The sequence below is a fragment of the Sinohyriopsis cumingii genome, chromosome 3, assembly GCF_028554795.1.
Source record: "Sinohyriopsis cumingii isolate HCF-2022 chromosome 3, ASM2855479v2, whole genome shotgun sequence".
NCBI classification, from domain to species: domain Eukaryota; kingdom Metazoa; phylum Mollusca; class Bivalvia; order Unionida; family Unionidae; genus Sinohyriopsis; species Sinohyriopsis cumingii.
This window is the reverse complement of record NC_142963.1, coordinates 29292567-29306401: the sequence shown is the minus strand read 5'-3', so window position 1 is coordinate 29306401 and position 13835 is coordinate 29292567. Positions and strand designations below refer to the sequence as shown.

The following is a 13835-nucleotide window of genomic DNA, read 5'->3' as shown; positions in this document are numbered from 1 at the left end:
TCCAATCAGCTCATTCATTATCTGTATCATGAAGCGTACTGGGCAGCGGCAATATTTTCCCACCAGTTGATTGATGTTCCCCCCTGCCTGGAAGAAGTTGGTGATTGGTTCTTTGATCCAGACCCGGCCCTAGGGCAAGAAAAACGAGACAACTGCCTTGGGCCCCGTGCTTTCAGGAAACCAACTCTGCAATGCAATTTGTTTGCTTGGGGCACTGCTTATCACTTGCTGCCTTGGGGCCCTGCACATCCTAGGGTTGGGCCTGCTTTTGACGAAGTTGATCCTCACTGGCGATCTTGTCTGCAGAGTTTTCATGGTAGGGATGCCTGGTATGGGTTGGATCGGCATAGTTTGTTCTCTCTGCTGTACCAATTTTCTAGATCCATGTCCTCATCTTTGGTGGTAGGGGTCTGCTTCTTGAATAGGGTGGATTCTCCTCCCATATTACTATTGGGGCCAGTAATGAAGTTACATGCTTTAACTGGTTTTAAAAGTGCCATTGTTGGCTGAACAAGGCTGTTTATGGGTATAGGTAAGTTTGACAGGGTATACCAGTTTGAAGTTGAGTATTCATGAGAAATTTATGTAGAATGCAACATCCTAAATCAATGGTGTAATTTTGGCAACGTTCAAAGTTTATGCACAAATTAAATTGTATACTCTGGCTTCTTTCTATGTGTCATGCAGAATTTGACGGCCCAAGATGATTTCAACGTGAGTGATATGTCACAGTATGCAGAAACTATTGTGTAATACACAAGTTAAAAGCCCAGGATGATTCTGACTTGCAGGTTCTATCGTAAAATACACAAAATTATGATGTAATTTACAGTTAAAATCTAAAGAGTATTTCAATTTGTATGCTTCTTTACAGTACACAAACAGTGATGTAATACAGAAATTAAAATCCTAAAATGATTTCGACTTTTGTGCTATGCCACAATAGAAAGCGTTTTGTATTTGAAGATATAAAGTGTAGTAAACAAATGCATAATACTTAAATATATACTTAAGTAGTTGTACTCCTTCAGAAGCAGTTTTAACAAGATTATTAAGTTGGCCACTGTGGCAGCCATACCGGATGCCTGAGGTGCACCATTTTCATTTATGAACAACACGACTTTGTAAGACGTCATTTATTGAAACTCTATTCTGATATGACCGTCTATCATTGGTTCAAGGAGTAGTGAGGAGATTTTGAAGACCACAGCCACTGTGTCCATACCAGATGTTAGAGTGGCAAATCTTTCATTTAGGACTAAACAGACACAAGCCTTTGGTGAAACCCCCAGGTCTATACAACCATCCAATCAGGAGAAATAGTTTTAATAAAACTTACAAGATGGCCACGGTGGTGGGTTTCATGGATGTCAGATCAGCACCATTTTCTTTTAACCCTTTACCTCATGCAAGCGTCTTTGGACGCCTCTACTCCGTTTGCATGGAAGCTCATTTTGACGCCTCTACTCTATTCGCATGGAAGCGCCTTTTGATGCCTGCTGTAAACATCAGCCATTTTGAGCCGGTTTTCGTTGCGCCACCTTCGGGGAAAAAGCCCTATTAGATACTACATTCATTTATGCGAATGACAATTATGTCAGATCACGTGGTCACTGTTTATGCACGGGTCAGTATCTGCTATTTAAAGTAACTGGGTTGTAATCTCCACTCTCCAAAATGACGGTCGCGGATTTCATTCAGTACTTACGAAGTTTTCACGATTAGAATCACAACTACGAAAGATTCAATAACCTAGGTAAAGGCTCTGATATTGATGTAGGCAGCAATTAGTTTTTATAAATTATCAAATTCAGATTCCTTAGTGTGTAGACGCAGACAAAAAACTTGTAAATTTCGAGTATAAGAAATGGCAGCTACGGTTGGTCATGCAGTCTCACTGACATGACGGTGAACAAGTTCTCTCAAGATTTTAAAGCACACAAAAAATTCTTCCATGAAAAATAATGACACAGCTATAACAATTGAACTTTACTCTTCAATTTTTCCAGACATAATAGATGTGTACCAAAAATGTAAAATGGTTAAAATTGCTGTTAAACGTAACTTACACTACACTGCTTAACAGTTAACAGGCAGGCATATGCACGTGGAGTCGAATAGGTAACAGGTGTTCTATTTATAGCACGCTGCACTTTGTAACCATGCTCTGTGAGGTAAAGGGTTAAGAGTAACTAGATGTCATAAAGAAGAATATCAGTGAAAACTTGACACTTATATCTGATACGACAACCTGTCCAGGAGTAATGATAACATTTGCAAGATGGAATCCATGGTGGCCATATTGGATATCTATGGAAGCCATTTTCGTTTATGAGAAACAGACCTTGGGATGAATGTTTGCAAAGTTCCATGGCAATTCTCCCAATAGCATTGGAATAACAATAACAAAGTTGTGCTAATATACTATGACAGCCATCTCATAAATTATTTTGGTCTAGGACCAAAGCCACAAAAAATGTTGTTTCCTACTGCACTTGTTTTAAAACTGGGGTGGGTAGGTGGGTTAATTTGTTTAACATTATATATGATAATGATTAATATATATAATGTACTAAGCACTTCAAGTACTGAGCATAACTGGCTCAATTAGATGCACAAATTAATTTGGGAATTTTTTAAAAAAACCCTTGGAGGAAAAAAGTGCTTGGAATGGCAAAAGAAAACATGTTTGGCTGACTCGAACAACACATTTTTTTGGCTCAAATATAAAAGAAATTCTGAAATTTATTTTAAGTCTTAGAAATGCTTGAGATTTTTCACAGATTTATGAGACATGTTTTTTTCCATTGCTTATACTACTTTATTTGTTACTCAACAAAATTCTTTTCAATTTGTCATAGTTTCTCAGCAGAGATGAAAATTATATTCATTCTTTATAGATTAACTTCTCTTCAATTTCTTTGTCATAGTTTCCCTGTAGAAGTGGAAAATATCAGCACTTGCTGTCCTGCACACAGACATACATTTGTTAAATTGTTCTACAGAATATTTGCCAACTGCAAGAACCGTCACCACATTTCTGTCCACACTGTCAAACACAAATGTCACACAAGCTTGTGCACATTTCTCTTCCTTATCTGTTGCATCAAGAAATACTGCACCTTCAAAATCAAGAACACAATGAACTGCAGCTACCAAGCATTTCATGCTGATCCCTGAATCAAGTAATGCTAGACACATAGAATTTATGCAACATGCTAGTAACGAGCCTGAATTCTGCACTTCCTGAACTATCAAAGACACTGAAGATCTGGGATGGAGAGAAGTAAGTAGTACTGTTTCACATGTGTTTCGTATCAATCGCTCCTGTGACTTTTCTGTACAGCCTGGGAGTCCAGATCTTGGCTTGTAGATAACTTCCACAGTTGCCCTGTCAATCTGTTCTTTGTTGATTCTGACCTCCCCTGGACCATATACTGCTGACACTACACAAGTGTCACCCTGAAACAATGTAGCACTGCCATCAGGCCTGGAAAGCAAACTCAGCTCAGCTGACATCACTCTGAGATTGGATCCTTTTGAAGAGTTGGACATTTTTTGTTCCTGTAAGAAGAAGTAAACTCATGATTTTACCATTACATACAATTACTATCATTACAAATGAAGAGAGGTAACTCAATCAGTACAAAACCCTCTTTGCTGAGAAATGAATGAAGGCAATATCTACATCTATGGTCTTTGCAATAATAAGCATAAAAACAAAGGTTATTGGTTTCAAATGGCACTTTTAATACACTGTTAGCTATATCAGATCAAGCAAAAGGGTGTTAAGTACCTTTCACAAGGACACACGGAGATAGCCAACATGAGCTGTGTCAGATGGGTATCAAACCCATGACACTTGGAGTACAAGTCTAATGATCTACCAACTGAGCTACTGCATGTACACAAATGTAAATCAACTGCATCAAATAAGTGCCATAGTTCATGCAGAAAACTGCTGGTAAAATCCATGTCTGACAAACACTTGTACAAAATCTGCATTAAATTGCTGCACAGAAGCAACCACCCTAGTTTTGCTATTTATACTTGATTATCTGTTGTTTGTTGCTACAACATGGTCAACTTTAAATTTTTTCATCTAATAGTCTTGTGAGCAGAAATCCATATGGTCCAAGTTGGAAATCTGTTCTTACGGATGAGCATCTTCTGCAAGGTTACATGTCCATGGACAAGTAAATTATGACCTGTAACTTGAAAGGACAAGTTTACATTCTGTCTGAGCAAGTAATATTATGTATATTTACATAATGTATGCTGTAATTTATTGATCAGGACTGAAAATAGCTGCAACTTCTGTGGATATAACTAAAGAAGGCAGACCAATGTTTTGAACTAAATGATGGACTCATTGAAACCATTATGTGTGCTTTCGATGGATTTTCCCAGGAATGCATCTGGATGGATTATTTGTCCAGAAACAAGACATCTTGAGCCAAACAACTGAGTTCTTTGCCCAAGCACAACCCTGTACAAACCAGCCTGAGCCTGAAACAAGTGACGTAAACTTTCTGCAGGATGCCTCTGATAAATTTGGGGACAGTAATGCCAGAGCAAAAGTGAAGCTGGCCATATTCATGATCAGTGTTCTCCTTAATAATCACTGTGGGCTGATGTGTTTGTGACAATTTAACTTTTTCAAAGTTAATTTTCTCCCTTTTTTAATTTCCAGCACACTGACTTAACACAAAAACCCAACAAATTAAAGGTTTGCGTAAACTTTGTTATCTTACATCTGTAGTCTAAATATACATTTTACAGCAAAATTAATACAAGCTGAATAATCCAGTATATTTTACTTATCAAAGATCCATTCTATGTGCATTTAAATAGTGTGGCTTAATACAAGTAAACATTTTAACAGTCCTGTCTTCCACTATTCTTTTTTAACCATGAAAAAAATATAGACAAAAGTCTTTTATATGGACAAATAAACTTATTTTTACTTGTCCATTAACTTTATTTTGAATATTTTCTGTACCCCTGCATGTTAAAATTTCCATTACAAAGTTGAGGATAAATAATGATGATGCAGTAACAGGTTCTGTATGGGAACAGATGCACACTCTCTACATATACAATCATAATGGTACAGCATTATGGTTGACATAATCCAAAAGACTGATCCTGAAAATTTTGATGGCCCACATGAATATTTAACAACATGACTTCCACTTGCATTTCTGTGACAGACAAGCCAAACACAGGAACTGCATGTGCTACTTACACAACATTTTAAAAAATACTGCGTTTGGTGTGAAGCAAATACTAACTGGCAAATTACACAATAGTTATGTCCCTCATAAACTAGAAAACCTACAAAGGAAAACTAGATCATATGTCAATGGTTTTCATCATAAAGACTGTAATGTTTATTGCAAGATTTGATTTTTTTATAGCAAATTTTATTTGTCAGCATTTCCAGAAAGTTTTTGGGAAGAAAAAAACAAGTTTCACCATATCTGAATCAACTATTTAGAAAACAACTGCGCTTGAAATTCCACAGGTAGACAGAATTAACAAGTTTGCTGTTCATGTTTGTGTGAGTTGTTATCATCATTGCCATCACACTTCATTCCCAAATGATGCTGGTTTAATGGTAAAATTTTACCTATGTACTATAATTGTAATCTTGTACTGTAAACAAGATACGAGATAAATCATTTTCTTGTGAAGCGAAAGATCATTCCTGACAATTACCTAAAATATATAGATTTAAAACATTATCAATGGTACATAGGAATACTCTGAAAACAATAGCACATACTGTATTGAAAAGAAATTATTGAAAGTGAATGAAAGCAATCGTGTGTAAAATTAACACCTGCTGCTAAATGCTGGAGTAACTGAAAGCATGCAACAGGTGTTTTTCAACTCGGCAATGATGTTCACAATTTTTCTTCAAGAACAATTTATATTAGTTGATGCTAATTCTTATATTGAAAAGTAGATTTTGATCAGCACTAACAGTATTGATAAAATAGTTATAATAACCTTTAACAAATGTGTTTAGAAGTCCGCATTTTAATAATATAAATAAATCTAAATTTAAATAAACTCAATAAAATTATTTTTTATATTTTTTTAATTATTTATTTAATTACCATAATTATCATACTCTGCTTATAATCAGTGCTTCCCAACACATGTTACCCTAACTTTGGAAGCACAAGATCAGATACCGAAATTCAAAGCCATTTAGAAGATTTGATTTCAGTTTACCACAAAGGAAATCCGGATGGAACTAAGTCTACCAACAAAAAAGCAACCTCTACAGGAAATAATCTTGAAAGGCAAAACATCAATCCTATCACACATCATCTGATGTGGAGAACAAATGAAAAGGGGTATCAAATGATATAAAAGTACTTAACCCATACATGCAAAAGATGATCACATGATCTTGCCCTTCCCCCATATTTGCACACTTAAGCTTTGCAATGAAGGAAACATTGAACATTAGATGACTGCACAAAAATAAGTTTTTTTTGTTCAAGTTTTAAGGCACTTCTGCAGGGCCTCCCTTGGAAATATTTTTCTCTGCACCATGAGATTTGCCAAATTTACAAATCTGAAGCCACTTTTCAGCCATATCAGCCATTTTATGCCATGCATACTATTATATGGGCTGCATTTTTAATCATATAAGCATGACAATAAAACAGTTTTTACATGTTTTTATTACATTCCAAAGCACAAGAATAATTATTAATAAATACAACAATATTATTATATACAGGTGAAGTTCAATGTATAGCATATGAAAGCAGGAATGAATAATAAGTTTTCTTTATAACTGATAATACAAAATACTGCTGAGTCTTTAAGAACAATGTCACTGATACTTAATCAATATCCACCTCATTTTTTTCCCCAGGCCATTGCTTAAATGCCTTCCTGAAATCAAAATTCTCAAAACTGGGCCCATCAACAGAAAGTCTCATTAAATTTTTCAGAGTAGATACCCACAGAATTTTGTAAGTTTGTTTTGATGACAGATTCTGGTGAGTGAACACCCTCTCATAGTATGCAGTAGAAATAGGGGCAACAAGTAATCTGGTAGCTGCCTCAGATGCTACTGGATATCAATCTTTGTTTTTCAGAGCTAGATTAGCCATATTCTTTGTACTTGATACAGACTTGTTTTATAAAGTGAATTTTTAATATTTCATGGATATAAGCAACTCTGACCCTTTACAGACTGGCATCCTTGTAGTTTCATCCAATGTTACTCAGTTAAGTTCAGACCAAAAAAAATGTGTTATCTAAGCAAATAAACACCAAGCAGTTCCAAGTGCATCTATTTAAGAACAAATGCTGACTCGACATGGCCTTGATCGCGCCCGTTTAATATGCAAGAACAACACGCTGAATGGAATACTACCTTTTGATTGGCCAACTGAAAGTTATAAATAAATACAGGACATCATTTCCTTTTAAAGGTCACCTGCCACCTATATTGTACAAACGTGTGATATTATTATAGTTATAAACAAAACGAATTGGTTATGTATGCACACCATAAAAATGTTTAATTAGACTTAAAACTCAACTTTATAAAATGAAAAAATTATTCGGCAATCTCCGTAAACAATCGGTAGTTTCCACGTGCCAAAACCGGATATGACGTACATTTATCCCTTCTATTCAACCTAGCCATTCAAGTGCTTAATTTCCCCACGTAAATGTCTATGTGATATAGCGTACGATCGTGCTTTTGTACAGCAAGTATGGTGCACTGTGTTGATTACGTATGTAACCAAAAGAGTGATGATGGGGAAAAAGCGTTCTTTCTTTTTCCAAAAAACCATGTTTACCAGAAAAAAGTGTATTTAATCTGTGGGATCGAACTGGGGAGGGATGGGAATGTTGTATCATTTATGCTGAATTTTAGTGAATTTGGCCCAAAGACAATTCGGCCCAACTCGAAATACAACTCGGCCAAACTTAACAATAGTTTGTATGTTCTTTTTCTTAAACAAAAAAGTAGATGCTATGTAAGATAGGTTTTAGGGAAAAAAACTAAATTTAAACAAACTATTTTGATATTCTTTGAAAGAAAATAATCATACTTCGTAACGTGCATGTTTATGAGAGAAAACACAAACTGACGTATCTTGCTTGTTCTAATATTTATATACATTTTTATGCTAACAAATATATGCATCTGCACAACAACATTCTCAATTTAAGTCTTCCGGTCAAATTATGAATAATCATTTATAAAACAAAAATACGTAACAGATAATATTCTACATAATATGTATACATTTTGCTAAGGGTAGTGTACATGAGATATTATAACAAATATACTTAATTTTAGGCTTCACGTTGTAACACAGCTGCATACAATACATACTAGATTACACATGACAGAGAGAGAGAGAGAATAATACTGAGCATTTTGTCAGTATTTAGTTTCTGCAATATGAAGCTCTTACCAGTTAATTTTATTGTTTGTTTTTATTTTTCAAGTTGTCTTAGTGTTTGCGCACGTAAATTGAAAGCTTGTCATTACTGGTCAATATCATCAATCATATTTGCTCCATTATTCCGTACAAATTAGAAAGGAAATAATTTTGTGTTTAATTTGTGCCCCCCCCCCCACACACACACTCACGGTACAAAATAAATTGATAAACATACACTTGTTTGAAAATAAAATGAAAGAAATTAACCTTGGATTGTTATCATATATTCCTTCTTTTTTCATCATGCGAAAATTACTTTTTAAAAATATATGTTCACGAACTCCGTATATATAGCGGATGCCGGCTTGCGTATGCATCCATAGTGTAGTGTGTATCGCTTATGTCAAATAACAAAATCGCAAATGAGACGAAAGTATCACCCGATTGTTTGAAGACACCTGCCATTTACGCATGATAAGTTATTTATTGCAAACTGACCCAGACTGTATTGTAACCAGGTAAACTATAAGTCGGTATATCGCAAATAAAATAAAAAATCATCATTTTAATATACATTCAATGTGAGTGCAAATGATAATCTTTCTGCTGGCATGGGTTACAAAAGTATTATTAAAGCAAACATCAATTATGATTACATATGGCAAACGAATAGAAGCCCGGGCCATAAACACGACTGGCATGGAGCAATAAACTCATTGTTTAAACTTACCGACAGGATACCAAATACATAGGTTATTTTATTACAATGCAAACCAACCCCGGAAAATTGACTTTGATATCTTTTTATTGTGCCGATTTTTTCTTCTGTAGTTGGCCGACAAAAGGAAGTCAAGTTTGGTTCCTTTGGATTCTTTAATTGTGCCGATTTCTTTCATTTTTTTTATAAAGTCTGCCGACACAGGGAAGCCAGCATTGATTCTTTTTACCTGTATTAACAGGAATTTTCAAAATAAATTGAAAATTGGAACAGTTCTGAAAGCGACACAATCTAGTCCGTTGTGCACGCATACCGATATAAAGCTGAACAGTAAATTAGTTTTCATTAGTTTCATCTAAAATATTCCCTATCCATAGTTTATAGTGTTTTATTTTTCGACAAGAAGAAGCATGTACTTCGTCTTGTTGGGATAAATGTACGTCATTTCGGTTGCGTCCTCTATAGGTGGGAAATCGTAACTAAGGGGAAGTAACAATGTTGTATACTTCTATTTCGAGTAATTAAATTATTTCTTCTTTACCCTTGATAATTTTTTCGTTTTTTTGTGTGCGAGTATAACTATTTTTAATCATGTAATGCAAATCTGATATAAATAGGAAAATGTTGGAGTATGGCCGGTGACCTTTAACCAATGAGAGAACGGTATTCCATTCAGCGGAACCTCACTTGCATATCAAGCGGGTGTGATCACAGCCATGTCTAGTAGTAGCGTGTGAAAATGATTTGGCATTCCTTAACACCTTAACCCCATAGCGACGACTTTACGGGGCAGGAGGTAGTAGCCTACTGCCAAGCTCTGTAGCGTCATGGTCATGCATGATACACTAAAGTGGGTGGTATCATAGAAAGGTAGACAGATGTAGCTCTACAATGATACCAAATAATCTGGAATATCTAGTTGCACTACAAAATACAGATAGAAAAACCTCATTTTTTGGACCTGACTTTTTTTTATGCAAAATTTGCCAGTGGTCGGAATCCAATTTTGTGTCCGGATTTTAGACTTTTTGGTCTCAGATATAAGGCAAACCAGTATGAACTGCAAACAGACAGATGAGTCTTTGCAAAAAGTAGGATAAGATGGGTATTTGGAATAAAGAGTGGTCTCCATACAAAAATAATGGCTCCGTTTAGCAAAAAAAAAAAAAGAAAAAAAGGGGGAAAAAATCCAATTTTTACCCTTCTGCTCATGCGCGAGTAATAATAATAATAAGAATAATAATAATGACCTTATTTAAAGAGGGTAACACAATTAGCTAAAAACTAATCTACCTTGAGGCCCTCATACAAAGGAATTTATTTATTTAAGCTGCATCTCTGAAGCCACTGGATATATTGGGTTTGGAAGAAGGAAATAGAGTGGGCATTTCTAATCTCAACTGGAATACTATTCCAGAGCAGAGTTCCAGAGTATTGGAAACTTTTTTTAAATAACTCCTTATTTGGTTTGGGAATTTTATACTGTTTGGTAGACATGGATCGCAGATTGGGAGTATTACCAGGTAACCTATACTGGAATAGTGATTGTAAATATTCAGGAGCACTATTATGAGACATCCTGTACATTAATTTGGCTTTTCTCAAACAGATTCGGTCTTTAATAGGTAATATTTTTAACCTACCAGCTAAACTTTCCTTGCTTTCTTTCTGGATTGATATTAGCCCAAATGCTCTTTTTTGAAGATGTGCCAGCTTTGCTATGTTTTTATCATTTGAATTACCCCATACTGTACTACAGTAGTCCAAACAGGATTGTATGTAACTGTTATAAAATAGTTTTCTGTGCCTTTCAGGGAGAAAATGTCTTATCCTACTGAGAAGCCATAAACTTGAATTGACTTTTTTACTGATATGTTTGATATGTTCAGTCCATGATAGGTTATTATCTACCAGAACACCAAGTAGTCTATCATGACAGACCATTTGCAGATTTGTATCCTTCCATGTCAGACAGAGTTCATCACTATCAAGATTTGTCCTTCTTTGCCATGTTGAGATAAGTAATATTTTAGTTTTACCAGCATTTACCACCATGCCATTACATGTGCACCAGTTTTCCAGTTTGTTTAGCGCATTCTGTAAAGAAATTTCGAGCTCATGCTTTGTGTTTTGGATGTCTGACAATGTTGTATCATCTGCATAGAGATCTGTAGATGATATTGAGTCTCTTAGTAAAAGTGGTAGGTCATTAATAAATAAAACGAATAGTAATGGACCTAGAATTGAGCCTTGTGGTACTCCATATCTAATTGTAAAATACAAATAGTCAATGAAAAATGATGTTTCTAACACAACTAGGCAGTATGTTATTAAAAGATGACCGGGGATTTGGTGTTTTCAAGTCTATTCAGAAATAGCTTTCAAAATGTGTATCCTACTCGATTTTCAGGCAAAAATGGCAAAAAGCTCCAGGGGTTAATGTGTTAAACAGTCCATTTTGATGACGTCACAAAATCTGAATATTCCTTGCGTATTTAATCACTTGTGCATTGACACTGCACATAAATTACAAATTAAGCAATTCCCAGACAAATTGTACAAAAAAATATAAATTCCTGTTAACACATTAACCCCTAGCAACGACTTTACAGGGCAGGAGGTAGTAGCCTACTGCTGAGCTCTGTAGCGTCATGGTCATGCATGATACACTAAAGTGGGTGGTATTATAGAAAGGTAGACAGATGTAGCTCTATAACGATACCAAATAATCTGGAATATCTAGTTGCACTACATAAAAAAGATAGAAAAACCTCATTTTTTGGACCTGACTTTTTTTTACGCAAAATTCCCCCGTGGTCGGAATCCCATTTTGTGTCTGGATTTTAGACTTTTTGGTCTCAGATCCAAGGCAAACCGACAAACTGGTATGAACTGCAGACAGACAGATAAGCCTTTGCAAAAAGCAGGATAAGATGGGCATTTGGAATAAAAAGTGGTCTCCATACAAAAATAATGGCTCCATTTAGCAACAAAAAGAAAAGAACTCCAACTTTAACCCTTCTGCTGATGTGCAAGTCAAATAGCCAACGAAAAATGGATGTTTCTAGCACAACTAGGCAGTATGTTATTGAAAGATGACCGGGGATTTGGTGTTTTCGAGTCTATTCAGAAATAGCTTTCGAAATGTGTATCCTACTCGATTTTCAGGCAAAAATGGCAAAAAGCTTCAGGGGTTAATGTGTTAAAGGTATGATATAAAGTAACACAGATTCACAGTCGAATGCCTGAGTTAAATATTGGTACCAAATTTAAGCTACGCATAGTGTAGCTTGAAATATCAGCATTTATTCTTAAATAGGTCACGTGAGCAAGGAGACAAGTGTCCTCCTTTGTAGTTATTATATAATACATGTATGACAGGTCAATTGTAAGCAACAATACAAGTCCCTGTGTAAATAATAACCTTCCAAAAGAATATGGAAATGTGATGATCCCATAACAAAAAATTGCCATTAATGTGTAATCAAAATCTAACATATAACACACATTACTGAGATAGTAGTCTGTTCTAAACACCTACATGATGTGTAAGACTTTGATTATACTTGATATCACACGAGGTCAAACATTTGCGAAAAGTAACTAAAGACCAATATTAAAAATGGTGGATTGTGCATGTGTGATGGCTTCCTGTGCATTTATTTCAAAAGATAACATCGATGGGATCATTTTTACCCTGCACATTCAAATTATGAAAACATAAAATTTTCATTTATTCTATAATTTTGAAGAAAATAAATCATTCCCTGTTGCTAATTAGCAGTGTAATGGGTAGTCCTACAATGTAAGGCATAGCACATGTTGGTTTTGTTTTAGTGCCTGGCGCCCAAAAGATAAATATCAGCGTCATGGTTTTACATGTAGGGCTAGTGTAATGGGTAGCGTGCGAAAATGTGGCACGTTCAAGCCTCGAGTCGACGCAGAACTCGGCACTATAGTGACGATTACTTTTCACCGATTGTTCCATTTGTGTTTATATTCAAGAAGATTAATTGTCTGTTTCACAAAGTTAATACAACTTATTCTATAACAGGGAGATACAGACCTTTTCTGAACTGCCAGTGCTATCTTTTCTAACTTTTTAGCTCGCTCGTGCTGGCCTTGTGTACTTTATTCTCCATCAAATAGAATAGGAAGAAAACACCCGAAACCAGTCCGAAAGTGTGACGCCATTGGTACAAAAATTATGCAACTAAGAGTAGCAAGCAGGTCCAATAAATCTCTTTATTTTTCTGACATGAAGCCGTGAATACAGAAATCAGTTAAAAGGATAATACGAACCTTGAATGAAACAAAGCTATCTAAACACTTTCTTCAATATTTAATATATTTTTATGCATGTTGTTAAAGAAACATTCTTCAACTGAATCCGATTTCGGCATTCCCGGCATCCATTGCATTCCAGGCAGCTGAAATGTAGGTCAGCGAAACTTGAAAACAGATCCATTTGTTTGAGTTCTAGACTCAGACTGAGATAAGCACGTTTACTACAAAGCAAAAATCATTAATTCAGGTCAGGTAGAAAATGATGTTGTTGTTGTATGGCTTAACGCCATTTTCCAGCACAAGATAGGCTATACAAGGCAACCAGTATAAATGGTGGAGGAAGAACCCAACGAGAAGCTACTATATATATAAAACAAAACAAATAAACACCACAAAAT

General features: G+C 35.4%; 1 protein-coding gene across 2 annotated transcripts; it reads right to left on the bottom strand.

The window, feature by feature from the left end:
* Positions 1 to 1121: 1121 nt before the first annotated feature.
* Positions 1122 to 13572, bottom strand: LOC149802608 (exosome complex component RRP46-like). Of its 2 annotated transcripts, none has more exons than XM_089951906.1 (2): positions 13453 to 13572; positions 1122 to 3564 (listed from the first exon to the last, which is right to left on the bottom strand). In XM_089951906.1, exon 2 carries the CDS (start codon positions 3553 to 3555, stop codon positions 2902 to 2904), a length of 654 nt encoding a protein of 217 aa, XP_089808032.1. In that variant the 5' UTR covers positions 3556 to 3564; positions 13453 to 13572; the 3' UTR covers positions 1122 to 2901. The 2 variants fall into 2 exon arrangements, with proteins under 2 accessions (XP_089808032.1, XP_089808030.1); XM_089951904.1 differs by lacking the exon at positions 13453 to 13572 and adding an exon at positions 13217 to 13424.
* Positions 13573 to 13835: the final 263 nt, after the last annotated feature.

Bases quoted from the DNA above. Each gene is read 5' to 3' on its own strand.
- LOC149802608 (XM_089951906.1), bottom strand. From the start codon at position 3,555: ATGTCCAACTCTTCAAAAGGATCCAATCTCAGAGTGATGTCAGCTGAG.